At 47.3% G+C, this 26,949-nt stretch overlaps 13 protein-coding genes across 13 annotated transcripts; 5 read left to right on the forward strand and 8 right to left on the reverse strand.

Annotated features, from left to right (window-relative positions):
• Window positions 1-421: 421 nt before the first annotated feature.
• On the reverse strand, window positions 422-1,061 carry PEX2_059460 (putative mitochondrial protein sorting (Msf1); the record flags this gene model as incomplete). The annotated part of the gene is made up of 2 exons (XM_016743219.1): window positions 422-841; window positions 909-1,061. 2 exons carry the CDS (start codon window positions 1,059-1,061, stop codon window positions 422-424), a joined length of 573 nt encoding a protein of 190 aa, XP_016595941.1.
• A 543-nt stretch (window positions 1,062-1,604) lies between these two features.
• PEX2_059470 (thioredoxin peroxidase DOT5) lies at window positions 1,605-2,343 on the forward strand (the record flags this gene model as incomplete). The annotated part of the gene is made up of 2 exons (XM_016743220.1): window positions 1,605-1,887; window positions 1,997-2,343. The coding sequence occupies 2 exons, from the start codon at window positions 1,605-1,607 to the stop codon at window positions 2,341-2,343; spliced, it is 630 nt and encodes a 209-aa protein (XP_016595942.1).
• Window positions 2,344-2,575: 232 nt separating this feature from the next.
• On the reverse strand, window positions 2,576-3,670 carry PEX2_059480 (oxidoreductase, short-chain dehydrogenase/reductase family; the record flags this gene model as incomplete). The annotated part of the gene is made up of 4 exons (XM_016743221.1): window positions 2,576-2,763; window positions 2,812-3,056; window positions 3,117-3,555; window positions 3,610-3,670. 4 exons carry the CDS (start codon window positions 3,668-3,670, stop codon window positions 2,576-2,578), a joined length of 933 nt encoding a protein of 310 aa, XP_016595943.1.
• A 979-nt stretch (window positions 3,671-4,649) lies between these two features.
• On the forward strand, window positions 4,650-6,788 carry PEX2_059490 (rRNA-processing protein MPP10; the record flags this gene model as incomplete). Its single annotated transcript, XM_016743222.1, has 1 exon — window positions 4,650-6,788. One exon carries the CDS (start codon window positions 4,650-4,652, stop codon window positions 6,786-6,788), a length of 2,139 nt encoding a protein of 712 aa, XP_016595944.1.
• Window positions 6,789-6,873: 85 nt separating this feature from the next.
• PEX2_059500 (uncharacterized protein) lies at window positions 6,874-7,690 on the reverse strand (the record flags this gene model as incomplete). The annotated part of the gene is made up of 2 exons (XM_016743223.1): window positions 6,874-7,351; window positions 7,419-7,690. The coding sequence occupies 2 exons, from the start codon at window positions 7,688-7,690 to the stop codon at window positions 6,874-6,876; spliced, it is 750 nt and encodes a 249-aa protein (XP_016595945.1).
• Window positions 7,691-8,597: 907 nt separating this feature from the next.
• PEX2_059510 (Zn(II)2Cys6 domain-containing transcription factor afumD) lies at window positions 8,598-9,895 on the forward strand (the record flags this gene model as incomplete). The annotated part of the gene is made up of 2 exons (XM_016743224.1): window positions 8,598-8,774; window positions 8,819-9,895. The coding sequence occupies 2 exons, from the start codon at window positions 8,598-8,600 to the stop codon at window positions 9,893-9,895; spliced, it is 1,254 nt and encodes a 417-aa protein (XP_016595946.1).
• Window positions 9,896-11,526: 1,631 nt separating this feature from the next.
• Window positions 11,527-12,104, reverse strand: PEX2_059520 (DUF1761 domain-containing protein; the record flags this gene model as incomplete). The annotated part of the gene is made up of 3 exons (XM_016743225.1): window positions 11,527-11,661; window positions 11,728-12,032; window positions 12,089-12,104. The coding sequence occupies 3 exons, from the start codon at window positions 12,102-12,104 to the stop codon at window positions 11,527-11,529; spliced, it is 456 nt and encodes a 151-aa protein (XP_016595947.1).
• A 925-nt stretch (window positions 12,105-13,029) lies between these two features.
• Window positions 13,030-13,752, reverse strand: PEX2_059530 (uncharacterized protein; the record flags this gene model as incomplete). Its single annotated transcript, XM_016743226.1, has 3 exons — window positions 13,030-13,054; window positions 13,108-13,616; window positions 13,693-13,752. 3 exons carry the CDS (start codon window positions 13,750-13,752, stop codon window positions 13,030-13,032), a joined length of 594 nt encoding a protein of 197 aa, XP_016595948.1.
• Window positions 13,753-15,038: 1,286 nt separating this feature from the next.
• PEX2_059540 (Amino acid/polyamine transporter I) lies at window positions 15,039-17,007 on the reverse strand (the record flags this gene model as incomplete). The annotated part of the gene is made up of 6 exons (XM_016743227.1): window positions 15,039-15,478; window positions 15,547-16,035; window positions 16,094-16,482; window positions 16,539-16,699; window positions 16,754-16,760; window positions 16,814-17,007. The coding sequence occupies 6 exons, from the start codon at window positions 17,005-17,007 to the stop codon at window positions 15,039-15,041; spliced, it is 1,680 nt and encodes a 559-aa protein (XP_016595949.1).
• Window positions 17,008-21,315: 4,308 nt separating this feature from the next.
• Window positions 21,316-21,735, forward strand: PEX2_059550 (uncharacterized protein; the record flags this gene model as incomplete). The annotated part of the gene is made up of 1 exon (XM_016743228.1): window positions 21,316-21,735. The coding sequence occupies one exon, from the start codon at window positions 21,316-21,318 to the stop codon at window positions 21,733-21,735; it is 420 nt and encodes a 139-aa protein (XP_016595950.1).
• A 1,365-nt stretch (window positions 21,736-23,100) lies between these two features.
• PEX2_059560 (NuoB/complex I 20 kDa subunit family protein) lies at window positions 23,101-23,970 on the reverse strand (the record flags this gene model as incomplete). The annotated part of the gene is made up of 4 exons (XM_016743229.1): window positions 23,101-23,195; window positions 23,254-23,609; window positions 23,678-23,876; window positions 23,928-23,970. The coding sequence occupies 4 exons, from the start codon at window positions 23,968-23,970 to the stop codon at window positions 23,101-23,103; spliced, it is 693 nt and encodes a 230-aa protein (XP_016595951.1).
• A 652-nt stretch (window positions 23,971-24,622) lies between these two features.
• PEX2_059570 (uncharacterized protein) lies at window positions 24,623-25,281 on the forward strand (the record flags this gene model as incomplete). The annotated part of the gene is made up of 3 exons (XM_016743230.1): window positions 24,623-24,667; window positions 24,728-25,021; window positions 25,093-25,281. 3 exons carry the CDS (start codon window positions 24,623-24,625, stop codon window positions 25,279-25,281), a joined length of 528 nt encoding a protein of 175 aa, XP_016595952.1.
• Window positions 25,282-25,496: 215 nt separating this feature from the next.
• Window positions 25,497-26,777, reverse strand: PEX2_059580 (ACP S-malonyltransferase; the record flags this gene model as incomplete). The annotated part of the gene is made up of 2 exons (XM_016743231.1): window positions 25,497-26,563; window positions 26,627-26,777. 2 exons carry the CDS (start codon window positions 26,775-26,777, stop codon window positions 25,497-25,499), a joined length of 1,218 nt encoding a protein of 405 aa, XP_016595953.1.
• Window positions 26,778-26,949: the final 172 nt, after the last annotated feature.

A 26,949-nucleotide genomic window follows, 5' to 3' on the forward strand; every position in this document is an offset into this window, starting at 1 on the left:
GGACTTATGATTGGGTTTCTTATGAGCTATGATTTTATCGAGTTGAATGTTGTATGATAATAGAATTTCAGATCTAAATTTGAAAGCTTCTAATAATACATATGTGCCGCCTTCTTTGTCGAGGCTACTCAGTACAAAAAGCAGGATATAAAAAAGATAACTCGCTCATAATAACTTAATCCAGAACTTTTTTGGCCGTGCCGGTTCGTGAGGCGAGAGTGGTATTCATGAGAAGATTGAAAGAGTCGAGAATCGAACAAAAGCCAGATTAAGATAAAGAACTCCACTTAGCGCCACATGCTCGAATATGTAAAACAAACGCCGGAATATGCAGTCGCTTAATGTCGAATGCTGAGGTAGGAAAACAGGAGATATGATGTTGGGAAGAAGTCGTAGGAAGTGTGTCAAGGGTACGTGACGCTCATGACTGGAGGCTTTGCTTTTCAAGTTCGCGTTGTTCGCCGAAGACGCGGCGGCTCATCTCGAGAACGGTTTCGAATCCTTCGCGGCCAATCTTGGCATTTTCACGGAAGCGATCCACACTTGCCTCTTCAACCTTGTTCTTAATCTTTTGCCATCCACCGCAAAGAGCGGTGATTTTTGCTTCTTGGCTGAATTCGGTTGTGGTGGCGGGGTTGAGGGAGGATTGGCGGTAGATAACAGTCTCGCGAACGCTGAGGACATTCGACCATGTCAGATTGGTGGAGCACATGGTCACCTTCTTTTCAACCGGATCAACATAAGAGACTTCGTAGACGTGAGATGTATTCGTTCCGCCGAGAATCGAGAGCACCCATTGTGGTACAGACTGATCGCACGTGATAAGACGTTCAGTTCGCAACTAAGACGCAATAGTTAGTACAAATGTTCTAAGATATTAAGTTCTGCTTCGAGGTCGAATGACTCACAATGCCAGTGCTTGGGTCGACGGTTCGAGAGAGCGTGTCTACGCCCACGACATGTGTAGACTTATCATTCCAAGGACAGTACTTGCGCCAGTTCGCTGTTGATACTTCGTCCCACGAGTAGTCGAACGTGCATCCGGAAGAGAAGACCTTCATTGCGGCGAGTCGCAGTTCACCTGAACGATGCTGTTGGGTCGCGTGATATTGGGATAGAGTATTAGATGAAGGACAGCCTTGACAAGCGCTGTGGCGGATAGGACGGGGTAGAATTTGTAGGATTGATGAACCCGAGATAGAGAGAGTAAGACTGATTCAAGTCGCGAGTGAGAGATGGGATGTGAAAAGGATTTGTAGAAAGTAGATTTAAGTCTTAAGTCTATGGAATCAGGAGGCAAATATGAGCAAGTCAGATAGAAGAAAATGGAGAAGAGTGGATTTTAACGATCGGCCGTCTGAGGGGAAAATCCTTTTTTATTTTTTTTCCCTTCGGGTCAGGGCCAGGGCGCGTTCGGAACGCCACAGCACTAAACCGCCACAGCGCCACCGGGAAAACCCGGTTCCTGCTTATATAATCTTATAAATTCAACGGGGCAGCTGCGCCGGGCAGTTATGCAGCTGATATGTTCCAGAACGTCCAAGCTTTATTTAATATATATTGCTCTCCGGGTCTTTTGTATTTTCTCCTTTTCCCCACACATCATGGTCGAACTCAGGAAACGCAAGGCGCCAGCCCCACTCCCAGTCGCCGAAAAGAAGACCAAACCAGCTCCCAAGCCCAAACAAGACGCAGATGCTACCGATAATGATATTGAAAAAAGCCCCGCGTCAAAGGTCCCTGAGGTGGATGATACAATCGACTTAGAAACTTTTGGCGGCGAGTTTGAGACCAATGAGGGTGAAACAACAACCTTGAAGAAGCTCCTCGAGGAGAGCAAGTCGGGCGTGGTGTTCTTTACTTACCCCAAAGCCTCAACACCTGGCTGTAAGTCCCCGCATCATGCTCAATACTTCTCTTGGGGGGACCGGGCTGTATTCTCGGAATACTTTGCAATCATCCTACTCTATCAGACTGCTTACGTCGCTTCATCTAGGTACCAAGCAAGCTTGCTTGTTCCGTGACAACCACACCCACCTGACTTCTACTGGTCTTTCTATCTACGGTCTTTCAGGCGACTCCCCTAAGGCCAACACTACGTTCAAGACAAGACAAAATCTCCCTTACCCTCTCTTGTGTGATCCCAAGGCCTCTCTTATTGCAGCCATTGGGTTCAAGAAATCTCCCAAGGGTACACTGCGAGGTGTCTTTGCCGTGGATAAGAAGGGTAAGGTCTTGCTTCGCGAGGCCGGTGGTCCAGACGCGACTGTGGATGCTGTGCAGAGAATTGTTGCCAATGCGTCTAGTGTTGAAGATACTAAGGAGGAAGGTGATGAAGAGTGATTTAACTCAAATGGCAGTGTACAGTCACAATCACAACAAGCGACACTAAGATACCAGATATTGCATGCATGGCACCATCTATGGTGGTTTATTTGTCTTAGGTGTACGTGTTTGGCGTAGATTATTAGGGACATGAGTCCGGGACCATCAGGTTGTTTTGAATGCTGTGGATTCCCAATCTATACAGTTTTGAAACACTGATACAGCACAATTGATTCCTTACGGCTTCCCCCTATCCGTTGACCATCATACCTCCATTGGGATGCAAACACTGTCCGGAAATATAGCTGCTATCCTGACTTGCAAGGAAAACGAAACATGTTGCGACCTCGCTAGGTTGGCCGGGTCGACCAATCGGCACTGTATGGAATTGCTCCATGGCCTCGGTTTGCATTGTTGCGGGGATCAGGGGCGTCCAGACTTGTCTTATTAGCATTTGACTTGGGAATAGATATATGGAAGACCTACTTGGACCCGGACAAACACAATTGACCCGAATTCCCTTCTTCAGCTGCTGGTTTGACAACGCGCGAGTAAATGCGACGATTGCTCCTTTGGTCGAGGTGTAATCTAGGAGATCGCCTCGGCCAATATAAGGATTGACGGATGCGCAGTTGATGATGGTAGACCCCTTTTGCATGTGCTGAAGAGCATACTTGGAAAGATAAAAGAATGAGTGAATGTTGGTGTCGAAGGTCTTCTCCCACTGGGATCTTTTGGTGGATTAGTAGGATGTATTGGCCGAAAAGTAGTAATAATGTAGGGCAACTCACTCATCGAGCTCGCTGATATCGCTCAGCATGTCTTGGAACGCTGCGTTGTTCACAAGAATGTCAATACGACCCATCTTTTCCAGGGTCACATTGATGATCTTTTGGCAATTTTCCTTCTTGCGAATATCGAGAGCGAGAGTATGGCACTGCTGTCCATATTGTTCGACTCTCCTTTTTGTCTCTTGCGCATCCGACTCCTCTTCTGGCAAGTAAACGATGACACTTGACGCACCCTCCATTGCAAACAGGATTGCAACTGCCCGGCCAATTCCGGAGTCACCACCGGTGATGATTGCTCTCTTTCCTTCAAGCTTGCCAGCGGCTTTGTAGATCTGATAACCGTAATCCTCGGTAGGAATGTGAGTAGACACAGGTTTAGGCTCTCCCATGTCAGACTGCAGACCCGGCTTTGTCAAGTGTTGAATAGGAATTTTGTGGCCTATATGATGTGTTGTGTCAGAAACCAATTCCTAGACAGACACAAGTCACTCACCTGGCGCAAATTGGGATTTAGACCCACTGGCCTCTCGCTCGATCTGCTGGGTAACAGGCATATTGGCCGGTTTAGCGCGTGAATATGGACAAGAGTAGTGAATATAGATGACTTGTGTGAAATTGTAGATATGGTACAAATTCCAATGCAGGAAACCACCATTTAAGTAAGATGAGCGATATATGGCCACCAAAAATCAAAGCAATGCCATCAATGTCACTATGATGGTCTACTTACATTCTACTTCTTCTAACCTTTGCCTGTATTGAGGCAATGTACAACCTACAAGTGATGAGCCACCCAGAGCATCTTTGTTCTAGACCTTTTCTGTGGCGGTGGTTTAATCGAACACGTTGGACTATTCGATCCTTCATTGTTGTAGCCACAAGTTGCCCAATTTGGGGGACGACCTGTATGTCCAATCGGACGAGGTGTTTCATGTCTAGATAATATTTCTTTCTTCTGTTTCGATATCCATATCTGAACTGCCTCTGTGCCACGTTTGCCGTCGAGATTAGGTATCAATATGTGTGTGACAAAGGTTTGGCGTCATTTGCCCACTATTTAGGTAGTTGGTGGCGCTCTTCGCCTAATCAGCTCGGAAAAACAACAATTCAAGATGCTTTTTCCATGTGAAATTCCTGTAAGAATAACATGTTGTACTTCTTTTTGTTTGTTAAGGAGAGAGCAAGAAAAGAGAATGGGGAAACATTGACCAGGTGCTATACACACCTATAAATGTTTGGGCTCGTATATTTGAGTGATTTCCAATGACTTTCGCTCAAAATATTGCGGTATTTCGAATTTCCATGAAATATAAAGTGATTCCATCAAAAGTAAGCTATAGTAAATCAGTATAGAGAGTAGTAGCAGGTGTATGATGTTGGAATAGTCGACCTCCTGATATACTGGGGATCCTTATCTTATCAACCAGCAACGTGATTGGCTCACGGCCATCCGCCCGGCGATAATTTTTTCTATTGCGCTTTCCACTCCTCGAGACTCTTGGTATTCCAACAAATTGCCTGACTCTTTTCACAATGGCGAAAGGGCAGTCCAAATCCAAGTCCGTCCCGGTTAATACCGCCAAACCCTCTGAACAGATGGCTCTCTCGTCCGCTCTATCCTCGCCATGGGGGTTCCTCCGTCCCACGAACGATTTACACACGACCGTCGTGGATTCTGCAAAGCACATCCTGGACTCCCTCGCTGGTTCTGTCGTGGACGCCCAGACCGCTCGTCGGCAACTCAACAAAAAGCGCAAAAGGTCAGACCTCGAATCGGATTCAGTCACCCAGCTCCAATTGAAGAATCTCTACGTGGATGGTTTCACCTCGAATCAAATATGGGAACAAGCAACAAGGATTCTCGAGTCGACTGGCGATGAGATTGAGCGTGATATCACATTGATTTCCCAACATGGCGGCTACATGGATTCTGGCGACTCCGAGGAGCTCGAGGATATCTCTGACCCCGAGGGTGCGCAAAGCGACAGCGACAGCCACGAGAGCATGCTTGAAGATCTCTCCGAGGGTTCAGGCGCCGAAGACGATCTTGACGAAGAGTCCGAACAAGAGGTTGATATGGGATCTGACGAGGACATGGAAGACATTGAAGACATGGACGACGACAACTCCTCAGTTGGCTCCGCCGAAGGAGAGCCCGAAGTATTTGTCGAAGATCGATTTGGACTGAACGACGGATTCTTCTCCATCGACGACTTCAACAAGCAGTCCGAGGCTTTGGAGAGACAGGATGCCACAGGAGGACCCGAGCAGGCTGAGGACAGCGACGAGGAGGATCTCGACTGGCATTCGAACCCGTTGATGGCTGGAAATGCTTCAACCATTCGCAGTGACAATAAATCGAAGAATTCACGCCCAACAGAAAAGGAAGACGAAAGCATGGATGATAGTGAGGAGGAAGGGCCAACTTTCGGTAATGCCGATCTCCACGGCGACTCCGATTCTGATGATGAAGACGCCGCAGACATGGAAGACGGTGAAGCCACTGCCTGGGTAAACACCAGTGATATCAAATACGCCGATTTCTTCGCGCCTCCACCCCGCAAAGCCTCCAACAAGAAACATCGCGCCCTTCCGAAAACCCAACCCGATGAACCGGCAGTCGATGAGAGCGATGTTAAACGCGCTATGGACGATGTTCGACGGGACTTGTTTGACGATGGCGATGCGGACTCCGCAGAAGAGGAGGAGAATCTTGAAGGATCTGCAGATCCTACTGCTCCACGCTCCACACATGAAAAGCAGAGGGCACGGATTGCCGATGAAATTCGTCGTCTGGAGGCTGCCAACGTGGCCAAGAAAGAATGGATGTATACTGGTGAGGCCAGAGCTGTCGAGCGACCCGTCAACTCTCTCATTGAAGAAGACCTCGACTTTGAACGAATTGGAAAGCCCGTTCCCGTCAACACCAATGAGACCACCGAGGACATCGAAGAACTAATCAAGCGGCGAATTCTCGCCATGGAGTTCGACGAGGTCATCCGACGTCGGCCAGGCGCCGAGGGTCAGCAAGCTGGAAGAAAACCCCGCTTCGAGCTGGATGATACCAAGCCCCAGCAAGGTCTGGCCGAGATGTATGAAACCGAACATCTTCGTGCTAATGATCCCAACTTCGTGGATACTAAGGACCGCAAGTTGATGCGCGAACATGCTGAGATCACCAGTCTTTGGAACGAGGTCAGCTCTCAATTGGATACGCTATGCAACTGGCACTACAAGCCCAAGGTTGCCCAAGCAAGCATTAACGTCGTCACCGATGCGCCAACAATCATGATGGAAGAGGCACGCCCAACGGCTGGCAGTGCTGCCGGTGGCCCTGTTGGACTTGCACCGCAGGAGATCTACACACCCGGTGATAGTGGTCGAGTTAAGGGAGAGGTGGTTCTCAAGACTGGCGCGTCTATCTCCAAGGAGGAGATGACCCGTGAGCAGAAGGCCAAGAACAGACGCCAGAATAAGCAAACCCAAAAGAAGGCCGATGCTGCCAAACCCACCCAGGAAAAGCCTGGCAAGGCAGCCGAGAAGCAGCAGATGATTTCAGACCTGAAGAAGGGAGGAGTCAAGGTCATTGACAAGGAGGGTCGTATGACGAATATCGACGGTGGCTCTGTCCACGAGGGCGCCAAGAACAGAGGAGACAATCTGAAATTGTGAGGGATGAATTTAAGGGCAAGTGTGTACTATTCAGGAGTCATATTTCTTCTACATAAAATCTATTTATCTAGCATTGCACATATCATCATTTTGTGTCACGTTTCTGGTCAAGACGTTTGGCACGTATCGTGTAGAGGAATATGTTCTCTCTATTATATGCTTCAGCCCCAGGATCGTCACGGACTTGCTCCATTTCAAAAGCCTTTTTCGCCATCTTCATGAACCGCATATCGGCACGTCTGCGACGCTTGTAACAAAAGTAACAGACCGTGTCGGGTCCCAGGAGATCCTGGAGCGTGGTGATCAAGAGAGGGAATGCCGGCTCGAAATAGACGCAGTCTGCCGCGAGGATGACATCTGGTTTCGAAGGAATCTGGCTTGGGATCGGTTCTCCCCAGTTTAGTATCGCAGCAGTCGCGTTTGCGCCGAGATTGTTTAGCTGAATGTTGGACTTCATTAGGGAAAACATAGGTTCTTGGTCTGTGATATAAATCGGTTGTTCGAGATGACACCCGCGTGCCACGGCGAGTCCAACGAGGCCACCTCCAGCGCCAAGCTCCACGCTATTGAAGATTGAATTAGGACGAAACGAGAAGAAATGGAAATGCCCCGATTTGGGCAGTCACCCACATTGTTTTATCAGATAGATCGGTGGTGTGACGACTGAGGAGGTATTTGGCCAAGGCCATCCCTGCTGGCCATAGTTGGCCACCACATCCATCTTTCAGGTCTTCTTTTAGTAGCAATGGTTCTTTCAGGAGTCCGTCGAATGAGATGTCTGTGGTCACTGCGGCTTTGAGTTCGCGCGGAGGCGCCAGGGATTCGCTGACCCTGAGTCCATCTGGACTTGAGGGTGGGCTCAAATCTGGACCCGGAAGAGTTGGCATTGGTATCTCTATCATTTTCGGATATTTGTTGAATTGTTGATTGTTGATCGGAGAAAGTTTTTAGTGGGGGATCTGTAGCTTATCGCAAATTAGACCTAGAACGATCACATGATTGGTTGGGTGGCGATTTGTCTATTAACGTGGATCAAATATAAGAGCTAAATCAAAAGAAAGAAATTATGTAGCATAATTGTATAATTATACGCTAGATGTTTATTTTTCTGGTTTACATTATATTAGGGCCCTAATAGGATACCTGATAGGTTTTGGGTTATAGAATTGGACCCAAACCCTATTTTGGGTTGGGTTGTGCAGAAGTCTACGCTAGCCTAATGTAGGAATGAAAATGAAGCTTTTGATCTCCATACAAATGGAGATATCTCGATTTGTATGGAGATGAAAGGCTTCATTTTTACGGGTTAACGGCGCCTAGTTATTCCATGCCGAGTTGGTTACAGTACACTGTATAGAGATGCCTAAAAGCGGTCTAAAATAAGGCTTAATCCAGGCATATTTAGTTAACTAAGTCAGGCCAAAAGAAGGCATTCAGGCATTAAAATCAGGCATTCGGTATTGAGCGCTATACACCGTCGTAACAGGGAGTCGCTAGTGAGGGCGGCTCGCATCCATTAGGAACTTTTGTTACACTCTATAACTGGGGGCCTACACCTATCTGGGTGAGACGTGCTACTATTTATTATTGCCTACTTTAAGAGGAGTTTTAATATTCAGGTAACTTACCTACTACTTCCAGTACCTTCTCCTGGCCTGTCTTTCCATTATTGGAGGTAAGTACCCACTGGTCAATCATTCGGCGATCGTGGTTCCCGCTAGAAAAATTGAGGAAGGCTTCGCTCCTCTTCACCGGATCCGAAAGACCCCAGGATATGTCATCGCTACTCTGGAACTCCATCGCCATGACATGTGGGACCGAAGCAAGATGACCTCGGCCACCCCAGACAGTAACTCGTCCTCTTCGCCACGAGGCCACAGCCAAAACGAAAGGGACTCGTCCAACCGCAAGAAGCGCAAAGGCCCCCGTCTCGCCCACCGTAAGTCCAGGACCGGATGTCAGCGATGTCGCGCCCGACGAGTAAAGGTACGGTGGATCCATTGCTACAAAATCCGTCCTGACTGATGTAGTGTGATGAATCGCGACCTGTGTGTCGCGACTGCCATCGTCATGGGATCCCCTGTGTTTATGACAGGCCCGCTGAGGAGGGAGCGTTCCCCCCCTCAACCGGGATCCAATCTCGCCCACCCGAGCCCAGTCCATCGGATCCCGGTAACGACGCACATATGGAGCTGCGCTTGCTGCATCACTTTACTCTATTCACCAGCGCTACTATGCCCGGGGCCCATCTGAAGCGTATCAAAGACTGTTGGTCGATCGACGTGCCCCGACTCGCATTCAGTTACAAACCGCTCCTGCACGCCATATTCGCAATATCTGCCCTGCATCTGTCCAAAGCCAACCCAGACGAAGCTGACTTGCCAGACATCCACTGCAATTTCCTCGAGCAGGCTTTGCGCGAACATCGACTCTGTATCGGCGGCATAACTACTAAGACCGCGGATGCGGTGTGCTTTACGAGTATCCTGCTACAGATCGATGTATTTGCTACCTTACAAAATCGTCATGTGGTTTCTTACGAACAGGTAAGTGAATGGATGCGTCTAGTGCGCGCGTCGGTAGCCGTCTTTGACGCGGCCCTGGAGATTACGAGACATAATACTCATCCCCCGAATATCCAATGTATTATTGATACCTTTCCCATGCCCTTGCGGATATATTCTGATCTTGGATCATTTCCCTTCCTGCTTTCGACTGTGCCCGACGACGAGGATGACGAGACGGCGCTAGAAGCATATCGAGGGGCCGTCGCGCATATCAACGCCACCTGGCTGGCCATGGAAGCAAAGGAACATCCGCAAATCAGCTGTCGCCGGCTTATGGTCTTCCCTTTATTCGTGACAGCTGAGTTTATTGACTTACTCGAGAAGAGGAGACCTCGCGCTTTGGTGGTTCTAGCCTACTTTCTAGCCTTGTCGGCACCATTACGCGACATATGGTGGATCGGAGACGCTGCACACAAATACATCATGACTCTTCAACCAATCCTTCCTGCCTATTGGGAACGTCTAATTTCCTGGCCAGTGGAAATGACTATATCCCATGGCACACATCAAACACAACTCGCCATCCAACCACCTCTGTGATTCCCGTCCGAAGCAGCGCCTTCTCGTCCCTCCTCTCGTACCGCGAGCCCTGGTGGGCTTGACCGCGAGAGAGGGGTGGTTGGTACGCTCATCCCCTTCCTTTTTCCAGATAGATCGTTGATATGATTGTCTGGTCTGGAGACGGAGGAATGGTATATGCTAACACAAAGATGCCTCGAGACACAGCTCCTAACCGGCACCCTCCTCGCCCTTGCCCTCGTCGAGATTTCAGTGGTATACATGCTTGTCGCGGAATTCACACAGCGCGCGGATCTAAACCCGACGACGGGGAGTTTGGCTGTTCGTGTTGTGTTGGGGTTTTTCCCCGAGTTGCTCGCGGCTATTGTTTTGGTGTTCGCTGGGTATGTGACCAGAGGAGCGAGTGAAGTTGGTGCTGGTGAGGCTGGGCTGGGGCATGGGCAAGGGCGCCGACACAGACATGCTCATGGCCATGGAAGGCGCTCGAGCTCGAAGCATGAGACTCGGTCGCATTCAAGGTCACATTAGCCTTCGCATTCGCACTCTGCTGGGCGGAGTGAGCGAGGATTCGTATCTAAATGGGAGATTATCTCTTTTTGTATGGTGCGCTATATGCTACAAGGCACCAGGCGTTGTGCAACCAAGTCTATCACAGTTCCAGCGTTTAATACGTGCCTTGTGCTTTTTATGGTCTCAGCCGGAGCCCGTGACCTATCTACTCCCTGTTTGGTATAAGTATATGTCCGAGGCACATTTGGTGCTCGCGGGAACTTGCACGGAAAAAGTTTCAACAGATACCTCCCAATACTTCTATGGTTGCTTCTACCTTTATGAGGACGTCTGGGCTTCACGCATTTTAATCCACTATCTCGCGGGCCCCCAAGAACCATTGCGGTTTGAACCTCGAAACCCACAAACTGCAATGGTTTCTAAAACTAGCTCCAAAAACCAAACTATTTGCGGTTTTTGGCGCACCCTAGCCCTAAGTTGGGTTCTGCGGAAGTCTAGATTGGACACTGAGCATCACTGAATAATCAGTGAGCCTGAGCCTGAGCACCCTCATAAAAGCGGCGGCAGCTCAAATAGAAAAGCCCCACCCGCCAGGGAAAATCCGGTATGTATAGTTACATGTATACATACATGTATGCACCGAATCCAAGCCAATACCAGCTTAGGCCCGTGCGAATGCAGATCTATATCGATACTCATGTTCTTATTGACATAGTAGGGCATTGGGTATTTTTTAATAAGTGACTACTAGTATGTGCAAAGTATTTTTATATCCAAATATGGTCATATACAATAAAGGTACCATAAAGCTTGCGTGGGGACTTTATTTCGTCTGGGACTTGGCGATCCATGTGGGTTCATTTTACCTGATTGGTCATTAACCTTGAAATATGGATCTACATCTACCTATAAGAGCACAGGATGTCGATACATTGCATCCCTTTTAAGTTACAACAGCCAAGTCTAGGCCATACACTGCTAGCACTAGACTCTACGCACAGCAGGAAGGTAAATTGGAATACATCGATTTCATAGTCGTGTAAATTTACATCCATTAACTAGTTAAGCGGAAGCTTTAAGAAGCACATCTGATCACAACCAGAAGTTCTTGCTTGGCGTATCATCTCTCAGTCTCCTATCCTTTAGTCGAAGGGGTGAGTACGTGTTCCCCACCAGGTGAGGAACAAGCTGAGTCCAACAGTCTCGAACACTCTCGAGACCGCACCGACAGCGATAGTGTCAAGGGGTCGCTTCTCGGAGAAGACCTGGCTCACAATCTGGATATATCTGTCAGAGGAATTGCCTGGGGTTTGTAAGGTAGGTAGGATGGATCAAGAACGTACGCCTGGAGCTGAGCTTGCGAAGAAAATAAGTGTACCCAAGTACGCAGCACCCTTGTAGCTCAGTGTGCCGGTGGCATTGATAAGTGCAGCCACACCATAGGTCTGAACAGCACTTCCAACGAGGGAGCTTCCCCAAGCTGCGGCTGCGCCGGCAGCCTCCTTCGACTTCAGGAATTCCTCCTTGGAGTTGGCGGCTTGAGCGCGGTGGTAGGTGTCACCGAAGACGGGGGCTAGGATACCCAGAGAGGCAGTGTGGGTGAAGATTGTACCCAGCGCAATGGCGGAGGGCTTCACAGGAGGGAGGTCTATATGATAGAGGTGGTTAGATCCCAAGTGGCAGAAAATAATGTTGTCAACTCACAATGAAGGGTAGTCATTTTGAAGTTATTATGAGTAGTTGGTGTAAGGAGAAAAAGTAATATAGAAGAGCCAAAGTACTTTAAGTACAGGGCGTTTCTGCAACCAGGGTTTGTGAGGTGACGTCGTCATGATTCAGCGCAACTGTAGGATGCGGAGGGCCATGACGTCAACTCGCATCCGGGGTTAACTATATTCAAGGTTTTTTTAGGAAATCAAGGGAGATGTTCGAGAATGTTGGATAAAATATCATACAAATCAAGTTCATAGAGCTAAGTTGTGGGGAAATTAATTAATTATACTGTAGGCGAAACCTACTTGCGAAGTATTCAGGTGCATCACTATAACCCACCACTACGCCATCAAGATCTCAAATCTCACAACTAATTTTCGTAGAAGAACGTTGCTTTGGGACTAGCTTGCTCGTCAAGACCGGTCCCCTATGTGATTTGTTCCCCTTTGAGGTACCATCGACACTACCCATGCCAGATCCGGACATACATGCAGATCAAGGGCGATTCGCAAGCTGGCAAGCTCGCAATACATGAAACATATAGCATAATATATAAGAAAGAATACCTAAAACTACCTCAAATCCCAGTACTGTTTGACTCAATTTCAATTTCACCTTTTTATTTCGGTCCCGCATCTAGCCCCAACACTTGATTGTATTATCTGGGGATCTTTCATGCCGAGCGGGGAAAAGCTGGGTCCAATCAAAGACCGACTACGATGTACTCTCTCTAAGGCTCTACCACCTAACAGTCTTATGCAGCTGCTTTAGGTGTGTGAATGATATTCCACCAGTGCCTCTGGTCAATAAAACAAAAAGTGGGCGCTTTGGGTATTTGTTTACAGCTGCCACTTGCTGAACTTGCAATTACCACTCGAAAGACTTGAAGAATAAAATGAAAATGTATTTCCTTGCAGAATGTGCTGGTCTAATCAAACAAAGGTGCGGCAGGTATATCTGTGTTAAATGATTAGCCTGGATCGATAGAATGAAGAACTGAAGATACATACTTCTCGGGGTAGCCGTTCTCGGTGCCGAGCTCGTACTTAGATTGTGAAGGCTTAGGGGCAGCGTTGATGTTGCAAGGGTTGGGAGGCAAGCCATTGGCACCCAAAACACCCTGGATGCTCTTCTTATCTTGCTCAAAGAGAGCCGCGAGGCCGCGTTCTTCGCCGTGCTCTTTGACAGCAATCAATTGCTGCTCGCCAGCCTGTCCGAGTTTGAGAACGTCGTCCTTGGGGGAAGCCTGGCTTCCGACTGTGAGAAGGCTAACTGCGTCGGCCTGGCGCACAGTGCTCAGCTGAGGGTAGCTCCTCCGGACGTCCCGCTTCCAGTATGGGTTGTCGGCAATATCGCCCGCGGGAAGGGTAACTGGATCATCGTAGGCAAGAGGGGGCACAGAGCCTGGGGTGGGGAAACGGAATTGAGCGTTCAGAGGGACACCTGTGGAGCGTTCAGGGTCAATAGCGAGAAGGCGACGAATGCGCTCCCAGACGCCGGTGGACTGGACTGTGTATTTCTAGAGCGCAAAGAGGATTAGCACCCAGTACACAGCAATGTAGTTTGATCTCCTCATTTCAGTCAATATAACCTACCTTGTTGACAGCGATGACATTGGATGCCGACTTGGCGGCGTTCACGATACCGCGGGCCATGGTGAGAAGACTCTGACCTATGAGTTAATATCAGCCCATTGACACATGAAGGTCAGGAAGTTGTAAGGGCCAGAATTGGTCCTGTGTCCCCGAGTCGTTTGACTTACTGCCTGAAATCCCTGAGATCCGTCAAGAGTCCGTAGCAAGCCTTTAGATTGAGCCGGTGCGTCGAGGTAACTCCGGAGGTTCGATGCACGGGCACGGATTATCTTGTTGCCGAGCCACCACACAAATTCTTGTATTAGTAATTCCACTGATGGTCTTCAGCTTTCAGTAATTATTAGAAGCAAAGTCTCACTGTCATGAGTCTACGTCTTTCAATAAGAAAATATTAAACCGATATCATTAGAGAGAACATAGACTCTGTAGGCGAAGGAATGAACTATATGCTGACGGAGCGGTACTGAACTGTGGACACCTCAGGCGTCATCTATAACAAGATGTTGCGGCCTTGGGTGGCCTTATAGATCGAGCCTCGTATATGGACTTGGTCCTAACCATGAGCAAAGACGAAGTCCATATACACTGAATTCCAGGGCGCGCTTTTTCTTCCGTTTTAATGCTTACCCCTTGCCGCTTTTTGACCACTGGGTAAATCTGAGCACGCCCTTGGCTATTACATGATAGTTAGTGTCACCCCCGTGGCCCCCGTGGGGACGTGAACGCTCGGGTGTTTACTTCCAAATTCGGGTTTATAGATGGCTATATAGAGGATAATGTGGAGGTTCGAGGATTTATGGTAGTTAGTGCTACTGCATAAGCTTGGCCATTGAGGCAATTCTACATGATTACAAATTACTGCATGTTTCCATAGACTGGCTTGACAGAAGTGTTTCATAAAGGCATGGTGCTAAAGAATTTAATATCCAACGACGACCAGAAGCTTGTAAGTGCTTATGGCTTCATTATCGTGTGACCGAGTACACTACCTATATATGTAGGTAGTAGCCTTAAGATTATCGATATAAATTACCCTCATGCCTATAATAAAGCCTCCCAAAAGTCAAAACCTTAACCTAACCGAAGAGTCACCGACTCGCCTATTACAATGAAATTTTCAGCGTTGATCAATGTTCGATTGCGATATAACTTGGGTGTATACACTATCTTTTGAACGGCAAGGATAAGTATTTCGTCCAAGCGTTACAAACGTAAAAAGGAACATAAATATACACAATCATTGGGCGATTAATATAATCTCTAACTCTTTCATTCACTCCGAAAGTAATCATGAACTTCTGGCAAAACATGTCTCGTAAAAGAATATATAAACAAAATATATGTGACTAGAACAGCCACGCAAGACTTTTTCTGTAAACTTTATTCCAGCCAGACAAGTTCTGATCCTCGATGGCCATCATAGCGGTATATTCGGCCTCTTCGCGGTCGATTTCGGCCTTGCCCGTCCAGATATCGGCATTGTGGGGCTTGACAATCTCAGTCCGCTTCCAGAGCTTCCAGCCAGCGAATGCCATAACATAGAGGGGAATTCCGATATAGGAAGTGATGAAGGTCTTGTAGTCGAAGTCACCGTATGTTTCCGGCTTGTGGACAAACACACCGAAGCTGCGAGTGAAGGCTACCAAGACACAGAAGAAGAGCGCAACGCAGGAACCGATGATTCCCAGAGGAGCCTTGTAGGCCAGCGTTGCCTCGTCGACACCCTGTGCACGTCGGGCGCGAACGAAGAAGATGTGAGTAATCAGGAGGGAGATCCAGGTCAACACTATAATAGCAGGTCAGCACACTGGACAAGAATCGAGTCATTAGGAGAGTGGAGAGAAGGAAACATACATCCGAAGATTGACACCATATCAGTGAAGTATCCGAAGACTGCCTTGGAGCCACTGGAGACACTCATGAAGGCGAGCAAGCAGAAAGAAGAAGACAGTGCCAGGGCATAAATTGGGACACCGGCTCGGTTGGTGCGAGCAAAGATTTTAGGGGCTTTCTTCTCACGGGCAAGACCGTACAGAGTTCGAGTCGCAATGTACAGATCAGAGTTGGCGGCGGAAAACACAAACACCAGGATACAGCCGTTGATGATGTGGGGAAGAGCAGCGACTTGCTTCATTGCCACCACGAAAGGTGAGGCGGCAGCAGAGCTCTTGGCCTTGGTCGCGAAGACCAGATCTGGGGAGTTGTATGGGACCAGCATACCGAGGAAGAGGACGCTGAGAATATAGAACACGAGAATTCGCCAGAAGGTGAGCTTGATGGCTTTGGGGATGGTCTTCCGGGGGTTCTGAGCCTCTCCGACTGTCACACCAATGAGTTCGGTACCTGGTAAAAAGAAAATTAGAACATGAATGGGACATTTTCAATCACAGGATGTCCATACCGAGGAATGCAAAGGTGGCCTGCACCATGGTCGACCAGAAAGCAAGGAACTTTCCGAGGGAACCACCGGTGTATTTAGTGGCGAAGGCACCGGGTTCACTCCAGTAACGGAAACCCCTTCTGTCGTGGTCGGGACCTCCACCAAGTGCGAAGATGAAAGAGCACAGAATAAGTCCCAGAATGACGATCACCTTGAAGGATGAGAGCCAGAACTCCAATTCACCGAAAATCTTGACGCCGAAGTAGTTGATCACGATAATTGCCAACATGAAGATGGCAATCCAAACACCTGGATTGACATTCTCTGCTGATGTTTTCGGCCAATAGGTAATGACCAGAGCAGCGGCGGTAAGTTGTGTAGGTGGTAGAATAATATATTTGAGGTAGTAGCTAGGAAAGGATTAGATTTTCAGATTTATATCAGCATGAGAATGGATTTTACTCACCACCATCCGAGGGTAAATCCGAGAGCAGGGTCACAGAAACGGCCAGCGTAACCAGTGAAACCGGAGGACAAGGGTAGCCACGCAGCCATTTCACCCAGTCCACACATGACGGTCCAAACGACGAAACCCATAAAGCAGTAGGCAATAAGCAAAGATCCAGGCTGATTAGGAATGTTAGTCAACGGCAAAAGATAAGTTGGGTGAATCTAACATACTCCGGCTCTAAAGTTGACAGTCAGCATTGTTTCATAAACAGTTATATCAGAAAAACTCACGTCAAAGCGCTGCCAGTACCAACAACCAATCCAGTACCAATGGCACCACCGATGGCAATCATAGAAATGTGACGAGCCTTGAGCTCTCTGCGAAGCTGAACTGGCTCATCCTGTTCGGTTTCTTTGAAATCCCCCGAGTTGTCATTGTAGTTAGGCTGCGCCTCGAGAGCGTTAATCTCGTCTGGGTGACCCATCTTGCTATAGGCCGAACCGAGAATGACAAGATGAAAAGAATTGATCAGACTCTGAGAACACCGGGGGCCACGCGGATTAAATGGTCCAGCCCAGCGCACAGTTTTTAAGCGAATTCCGGGGTCACATTTTACGGTTATCTATGTATCTCCTCTTTCGCCCCTTCCAGTAGTGGAGACAAAATCCTGGAGAGGCCATGTGGGGTATGTCAGGTTCACGATTCAGTATTTCCCTCACGTAATTTTTTCTTCGAGAAGTGGATAAACTGTCAATTTGCGGATATATTTCGGGGGCCTTCGGGGCAATGAGTGATCTTATTGGTCTTACATTTTCTCCAACTCATTCCCCCGCAATATATCTCCCCACAGAATTGAATGCATGACAGTAGGAAATAGTCTCCCCAATTGTTCAATGTGTTCGTATTTTTAAAGTTGTTCCTGGGCCCGCTTAGAAGGTCCTATCCAAACCTTGGAAGGGTTAACATAGCCTCTCTCCCAATATATGGTCCGGTGAATGTGCCAAGTGCGCCAACACTGGGTGGTTGTGGTGGTACGCTTGGCACTCTTGGCACGCTTGGCACGCTTACTGTCGGGTGCCTTCCTGGCTCTAGATAATAAGAAAATTCTCTACTAAATGATACCGAGATCTATATGCCGGCCCACATGGTCAATTCCTTATCAGTGATCTCCCTATCATGTTTCACTTATTTTCTGTGTGACTGTAAGGCTGCCTAGAACATTGGAAGATAAAAGGCATATTGTTAATATTTTAGGGCAATTACATTGCCTAACAATATGCTTAAAAAGTCAAAGACGGGAAGGGAAGTAAAGTTAATGTGTTTAACATGGGCTCAGAAAATCTTCCCCACAAGTAATTTAGTAATAGATATCACCAACCTTAGACCTCAAGAGGCTCCTCTGACCATGATAAGGAGTCTTGGCCAAGTCCCTAACGCACGAAAGAGGCGGCTGACTTGGTGAATGTAGGCGGATGGCCAAGAGTCTCCACAGAAATAAATTACTTGAGCCAGTGGGAATTGCTATTATTATGTTGTTATAGCAAATGCGCCCCTCTTTACGGCTTAAAAGACCACCAAAGTCTACAGAGTTTCCAAGAACTTTCCTGTCTGGGCGCAAATATTTCTCTTTTAGCTTTTGGAAGGCAAACATCGTGAAAAAAGATTTAAAAAATTAAACAAAAAAAAACAAAAAAAACAAAAAAAACGCAACCCGCTTACGCCAAGTTCTTTATCAGTTCAGTTTATGGCTCGAGATAGTGCACGGTAGATCGCCGCATTCGGGCCATGGCTAAACCGCTAGACTAGAACCTTACCTCTTTTCCAAAGAACATCTATCTCTTCCTTCGTAAAATTCCGGGTCCTGAGGCAAAATCCCGAGGCCGTGCACGACGCTTTTCAATTACGTTTACGTCTGCAATGGGTAGTGGCTAATATTAACATTAAGCTTTCTGTTTGAGTAACGGGCTTTTAAACATAGAATTATGCTTATCATCAAGTTCCTTATAAGGATCTTAGCTACGTTCCTATTTTAATACTTCTTTTTAACAGTCTTAGGAACCTTAGCAGGTTTAGAGTTTAGATACTTCGGTTTCAATTCGAAGCCGGGACATCTACTTAGTGAGTCCTCTTAGAAAGTCATAAGGTTTTGTAAAGATGTTGTAGATATATATGTGACTACGCAGAGCAGGAGAAGAAGCAGAGATATGTAGGAAGCTGGATCTACCTGCTCTTATAGAGCTCTCTATATGGCTCCGTAGACACAAGAAGGGATATGACTATCTGCAGGCAAGCAAGCAAAGCATCCCTGTGCAATGTGCCTCGCTACACTAAAATGTCATTGATCGTCAGGGTAAAAGCCTATCAACTCTATGTTGAGAATCCCAGTTAAGTTCCTGGTAATTTACATGGAGTCTAGTCTGGTTACCGTATCCTGATGCATGAACGGTAAAGACAAATAGAATATTGAATGGCCAATCCCACTGTCCTCCATCAATAACCCAGGCAAAGTACAGATTTTTTCAATAGCTATAGCGAAACAGGGGATCTTGGATATATGTGAGATCCTCCTCTGCAGACTGAATCATTGGATCGTGTGCCCCTTGGTTATACTTATTCCTTCGGAGATTTTCCCGGCGGCATAAGTACCAGTAAATCCCCACGAAAACGACCAAAAGACACCACCACGTAACGGTAACGACACTTTCGAAAAGCCTTGGGGCATTCTTGGTTTTCCATAGTTGTGGTCCCGCAATGCAACCAACACAGTATCTGATTAAATAAAATGTGTTAACCATAGCTCTCTTTGTATTTCCTTTCAAGTTTGACGCACTCAGACTCAACAAGAGAGCCATGACATCCGATATACACGATGTCTATCACTCAAAACCAGCTTTATGCATCTTGTTCTAGTTGATGACTTGGACTTGCAAGCCACGAGGAAACAATAAGACCCTGTCCACTTGTCAGGGGAAGTTTTAGCAGCAGCACGTTACCAAAGAGAGGAGGGATGGCGAGGAAGATTATAATCAGACATCGCTTATTGGGAAGAGCAATGCATGCAATCCCTCCCACCCAAATCGTCATAATCTGCACTGCTCCAGATGGGGAGGTGAACAACATAGACTAGAACTTATTGTAGTTGAGGTTTTTGATAATAAGTGAGGTGAATTTGGACTAGTTAGCAATGTTTGTTCACTGAAGGTGCGGACAGATCGAGGAGATAGGCTGTAAGGACTGGCGATTGCAAAGTTGCAAGAATACTGAAAGCGAAGAAAAAAGATGACCGCACATCTACTAGAGTTTCCATCTGGATAATGGAGAAGTTCAATTTATCTCCCCCCTCGTTGTCCTAGGCTATTCTGGCCAACAAAATTCCGCGCTCTCTTTCCGTTAGGAACCCTGCTTCTTTAGGCCCCGAGGGCATAATTAAATAAAATTTAAAGCCGAATGCTGCTGTCAGCGCCCTGCAGAACAGAAACAAGCTTCTCCAGGGAGCAATGTGAGACCTGGCCATCTTACCAATGCCATACATGAGAAAATCACCGAGAACCGGGGCCAACCCATTCATGGTAATCCGGATTCTATAAACTTTTTAGCTCTTAAAAAATTACTTTCTGATGCCCTCGAGGCCCAACTCTGGTGGAGTGTTCGTGCTTTCGATACCGCATACTAGTAATTGTCTGCAGGCGACACAGCTCCTTCCATGAGACCAAGAAGGAACCGCACAGCACCAAATCTAGCGAAGGTTGTGGGCGCTGCAAGGCATATACATACACCACCCCGTGGTATATTGTGTTGGAATGATATCAGAAAAGCCTGCAGTGGAGGGTTGGTTATAGACTCACATCGTGCTGCCTACAAATTTCGCTAATGGGAGTCGGCTCATAAGGCAATCACTGGGTATTTTGCAACTAATTGACCTTGGGTCATGTTAGCTGATATGCAGAATACACGCCCTAAATGAAACATTTGTGCATACTGAGATAAAAGAGAGATGAGCACCAGGAGTACTCTGGCCCCTTCAAGGAAAGGTCGTCGATTAGACCAAACACAGATGCATAGCTCAGGCTCTATTTGTCCAGGTCTTCTAAGGTCAGCAAATGTTTTCGTACTCAATTTCTGGGGTTGGCCTACATTGAAAAAAGAAGACTATACAAAGCTGTTTTTATAAAGTTAATTGAAGGAGGACTAATAAATATCCCTTAAGGTCCGTACCATTGGACGAATCACAAAGTCAATCTTCCTGGTTACCTTTCTTTCCTCCTCCTCCTCCTCCTCCTCCTTCGAGAAATGGACGTTAATAACTCCTGGGGGAATACTGATCTTATGAAGTTAATCCTCTTTATCATCTTTGAGATAAGATATCATGATTGATTGAAATGACTGGTGCTTGACAGGCGTTAGTAGTGAATAATACCTCTAATAAGATGAAGGGAGTAAGACATTGCACCAAGGTAAAGCGGTACCATATTATAAAGAACTAACAGCTGTACCTGCCTATTGATTAGTTTGACCCCAGATAATATCAAGTCCAAGCGGAACTTTATATTGCAGGGTTTCCAAGGTTAGTTTGCATCTAAGATAGCGATCTCTCCCGCTGCCCAGTGCGCTCCCTGCGTTACCTCCGGATCTAATCCGGGATCATATCGGTTTTGGATCCAAGAGGAGCTTTTACAGGGGAAACGGGACAAAAGGGACAGTGCCATCTCTCGCACGTGTGTGTAATGGTGTCCCAGAATGCCTTGAAGCAACTCGGGATGAGCTACGACAAGGAGCGGACTCTATCAAAATCATGTGTGGAGGTGGTGTTGCCACTCCATCAGACGCTTTAGACATGCTTCAATTCACAGCAGAGGAGATTCGTGCCATCACCACAATTGCGAAACCATCCAAGACTGATGTGACGGCACACGCATACACCGTGGATGCTATTCGCCACGCAGTTTACAATGATATCCAGGGAATAGAGCATGGGAATTTCATTGAGGAAACTGCTACTTACGGCAAAGAGAAAGGCGTAACTTTTACTCCAATACTGGCCACCTACCAAGGGATAACACAGGCCCAATTTGACCAATTCCTCGACGAATTTGGTCAGAAAAAGAACCTCGAGGTCCTAGCAAGTGGGCTGGGTGCATTGAAAATCCTACAAAAGGCTGGAGCAATCATCTGCTTTGGGTCGGACTTTCTAGGTGGACTATATCCTCTCTAGAATTAGGAATTTTCGACCCGATCAGCTGCTTTGACGCTGAAAGAGATTCTTCAATCTGCTATAATCAATGCTGCACGGTATTTGGGGAAGGAAGGAGAACTGGGTTGCATCAAGACCGGGAATATTGCCGATATCCTCATTCTGAAGGTCAATCCACTGGATGATATTGCAATTTTGGACAGGATCTAGGACAAACTTGTGGCAATTGTGAAAGACGGCCGTATCGTGTTCACGCTCCATCTGGTTATCAGTTGATCCTCAGTATAGCCCATGCCTTATTGAGACCTCGTGAAGCCTGTTTCAGGAACTGGAAGGATGAAGATGGAAACATTGGTTTATTTTCCTTGCGTAAATCTGCTGTTAATTCCCTTAAGTATATCAGTTCCGCGATTTGATGGGCTTAACTTCTAGAACTTGTATCCTGTGAACATTATGTACATATATTTCTAACATCTTATGTGGCCTATAAAGGTCGACATATTTCTTATATTTGGCTCATATTAGTCTTATGCTCAATTCATGTTTATTGCTACGAGCCCGTCTAATACCGGATTGACTCCACAACAAGAATACATGCGGCCTCTATCCTTGAAAATGTACGACTTGAATAATTTGATCGATTTGGCCCAGGGTGACATTAGGGAATTTATATTTAAGAACATACCGCCGTGCTTTTGGATGTCCTCTTCAGATGTAGGCAGATAAATGTATGTATACAAAGCGGTAAACCGACCATAACCCTAAATAGGAACTTTTCCATGGAGAACCAGGGATGACCGAACGGCTATATAAATTCCGGTTGTAGGCAGAAGAGGATTTTTCTTCTCCTACATGGTTCTCATTCTTTCTCATCACAGGTCAATATCATGGGAAGCATACTAATCTCGGCGTTGTTCGCACTTCCACCCGAGATCCAGTTAATCCACACTATTTGAGCATTAATGAGCACACTCTGAGCGAACTTTCAAAGTCATCACTCTGTCCAAAGATGGTGTGCAATATATGTTGTATCTCAGTGCTAAGTGAACAGGACCTTGAGCGCATAAAGCGGCGGCATCTCGATCGGGAAATCGAAACCGCCTAAAATCCGATACATAGGGCGCCCTATGAAGATTTATTGAAGCCAGTATATGAGACATTTATTGAATTCTTTTGAATGGATATTCTGACAGGCCAAAAAAAAGGGGGAACAGACAAATCAAAGTGAGAGTAAAAACAAAATATCAGACCCTGAAGATTGATATTGATATACAAAGTAAAAAGACACATAAAAACTCCACGGCGGTCAGGTTGAGTCACTTAAGTTTACCATGCACTATGACCGAAGAGGCAAAAGACAGTCCACCATATCATTGGTTTTAGAGATTAACGGCGGTACCACATGCGTGTGATTCTAGTGTGTCTCATCTTCTTCTGCAGCTGGAAGATACCGTACATCAGTGCCTCGGAAGTGGGTGGGCCTTGGTTTTGATTAGTCAATTGCAACAGCACAAGCACGAGGGAAGAGGAAAGTCTTACATCCAGGAACGTAGATATCGACCGGCACAACCCGGTCACAGCCACGCACGACCGAGTAACTGTAGTGGTAGTAGCCACCACCGTTGGCACAACTGCCCATGCTGATAACCCACCGGGGGTCGGGCATTTGATCATAAACCTGGCGGAGGGCAGGGGCCATCTTGTTCGTCAATGTACCGGCCACAATCATAACATCGGATTGACGCGGAGAAGCACGGAAAATGATTCCAAGACGATCCTGATCGTAACGGGGGGTAGAAAGGTGCATCATCTCGACGGCGCAGCATGCAAGACCGAAGGTCATGGGCCACAAAGAGCTTTGACGAGCCCAATTGGCAATCTGATCGAGAGTGGTCCTGTGTAATGTAGGGTCAGCGGGAGGCCAAGGCGCATACAAGATGAAAGTCGTAGAGGGCAAACGAACAAGGCATATTGCATAGCACCCTCCTTCTTCTCCTGACTAGGCAAAGGCACCTCTCGGCGGGCCTTGCCTGACGCGGTCAATTGCTGGGCGGCTGCTGATGGTTGACGCTCGAGCGCTGTCGCTGATTTGATTGACGAAGTCGAGAGGGCCGCGAAGGGTTGAGCACGCGGGAGGGAGGCAACGAAACGGGGTCGCGCAGCTGATTTACGTTAGGGAATTGACATGTCGATGAGGTGAAGAAGATCCCTACCGCACAGAGCGCCAGAGATGGCGGGCCTCGCCATCGGAAGCATCTTGAGAAAAGTCTCTTCGGTGGAGAGAAACAACTAGAATAGAAGGTCGTGATCCCGGAGGTTAAGGAACAAGGTAATTGCAGCCTTGGCCAGTGACGACAGGTAATATAGAATTACAAGAGGGGAGAGGTGGCGGGCTCCGGGTAACTGCAAGACAAGGAGAACCCCAAAAAGGTTCCGATTCCAGAGTGGAAGAAGATGATGTATACCGACGGTTTTATGGAGATGATGTAAGCTATTACCTCACACCTCATTGGCTCAGATGCTGTATTTTTCAATAACGGAACCTGGTATGGTAAAAGCGGTGAGCTGCTCGTAAATGGAATTGTCTGTGTGGTCATTGGCTCTTAGCTCCTTTTTCTGCCTTGATGCCTGAACACGGCTTCTCCATAGTTAGCTACTCGAGTTATGCCGCGGGGGATTGGAGACAACCACTCAACTACTATCTACACTTTGATTGCAAAGTACCCGTCGCTTGAAGGGCTAGTCAATTCCAAAGCATTGTGGACATTATTTGGAGATATAATACCTACCCAAACTAAAACTCTCACTGATCACGGAGTCGAGACAAGGGAATCAGTCCCTAAACTCCAAGAGCTCAAGTGATTGCGCCCAGTCCGGATACATTGCCACTTCAAGAGCCTTCTCAGAAATGGCTGGTCCCAAAATTGCCTGCATTGGTGTGATTGGGAAGGCAGTATGTATATCACTCTGCCCACTTGTCCCTCTGCGATTGTCCATATTAACTCGATTGCAGGATAACCCTCTTCACATTTCCCTGTTTCCCCCATATTCGGATTCCACTATCGAATTCTCCTTCTTACTGAATTCCTGCCTCGACATTTTCGACATCCGGTGCAAACAAACATCCATTGATCAGGATCTAGGTCTATTACATGCAATTGACGAACGACTTGCGGCCTACGGATGGTTGACGACCACGGGAGTAAAACTATTGATCATTGTGGATTTATTCGGTCAGGAAGAGGCTAGCTCTGGAAAGCAAGCAGGCGCTGCGATTAATGGCTTGAGAGATTCTGATGTGAAGCCGGTGTGTTCTCCCTCGATGCCTAGCAAATGCTTATCTGCCGAAAGGTCTCAACCCCTAACTATTCCATATAGGCATTCCGCGCATTGCAGAGTGCATATATCCAACTTTTGCAGAATCCCTTCTATTCCCCCGACGACCACATACCGATTCCTGGGAACACAGCTTCTTCTTTGTCCGCTTGCCAGCCAATCTCTAACAAAAAGTTCGTCGCGGATGTTAAACGCATTGGGGATTTGTGGGCTCCAGGTACTTCTCTCTAGGGAGAGTACCACTTTGATGCAGATAAAACATAGGCCAACCAGTTTCCCCCAACTTACATTCGTATTAGACAGCAATAATCTCACCACAAACTGTTCGAACAATACCATATTATTTCTGTAGTAATTAAGCTACTTTGAATTTCCACTTCTGATGGTGTATAAGTCACGAGGATTCTGAATATAATAGAACAAACAGTAAAAAGATGATCATTTTGTCACCATGATAATTCGGGCCGGTAGTCTTCAGTTTCGACTTCAGTCTGCTCCAGGGCAACCATAATTTCTGACATTTCACGAGGGTCGCAAACAGCCCACACTCCACCACCTTTCGTGTCAACTCTCCCAACCTCTTTGCCGACCAAATTCCTACCGACCTTTCCTGGTCCAATTCCGATCCACCGTCTCACCCCTCGTTCCTGATCAAGATAGCGAATGCTATCCCACCATCTCACTGTATCAGTGCACTGTCTTGAAAGGAGATCCTTGATGTCTTCCTTAGACCGGAAGGGCAAGGCAGAAACATTCGATATGCATGGAATTGACGCCGGGAAGGTGATGTTGATTCTCTCGACTGAATCTCTCACATAATCCGCAGCTAGCGCCATAGCAGGGCTATGAAATGGGCTGTCACTTTTCAGCCTGACAGCCCGTGGGTCGTGACCTCCAAATTGACGCATCTGGACCAGAAGGATTTTGATTCGGTCAAGACTACCGCTTAGCACGATTTGATTTTTCGAGTTGATATTTGCGACCACCACTTGCTGAATCGATGGTACACGGTTATCCCTGTCGATTTCAATACCCGGTGACTCGAGGCCAATGAATTCCTGAACCGTTCGAAGCAAGCCTTCCAGGTGCTCGGGTTCACAGAGAAGTGCAACCATGCCATATGTTTCACCTGATCGCTCGGTCAACTGGCGCGTACACTGGGCCATCATTTCAGCCCGACCACGAACTAATTTTAAAGCGTCCCTGAATTCAAGATAGCCTCCGGCAACCAATGCGGAGAATTCCCCGAGGCTATGTCCAAGCGTAACATCGACCCGGGATTTAGTATCGAATCCGAACTCCTGCTCCAGGATACGAAGTATCAGGACTGAGATTGCCATGACAGCAGGCTGTGCATTTTCCGTTTTGTTGAGCTTGGAGTTGGGGCCGTCGGATATAATGCTGGACAGTTTGAACCCGAGGGTGCAATCCATCTCGTCCAAAACCTTAGCCGCGGTATGAGGAAAGCTTTCTATCCAGGTGTTGGCCATGCCAACCCTTTGGACTCCATGCCCTGTGGTGTGTATTAGCGGCCATTTTAAGATTCAAAGGTAAAGGGGGGATCGGGGATACAAACCTGGGAAAAAGAGGGCTGTGTGTAGGTCTCGTTTGAAGGGCAGGACATTAAGGTTCGTCGGTCTCGAAGGTGTAGACAAAACTTGTGATGTGACATGCACAATGGATCTTAGTCGGAGGTGACCTCTGGGATGCGACAAGCGTGAGAGCATCTTCTCTATAGTTGCAGCCCTAAGCAACCCTGTGGGGCCTTGATCTTGACCGTATCAACAAAACAAATGAGCATGGTGGCTATTTCGTAGTCGCGAGGGTGAGATTCGCTATCCCATGGAGCGAAGGAGTATTGTTCTTCAGTCCATGCTGGTGTTTATTAAGGGAGTAGTG

This window comes from Penicillium expansum, assembly GCF_000769745.1.
Source record: "Penicillium expansum strain MD-8 chromosome Unknown contig190, whole genome shotgun sequence".
Lineage (NCBI taxonomy): Eukaryota > Fungi > Ascomycota > Eurotiomycetes > Eurotiales > Aspergillaceae > Penicillium > Penicillium expansum.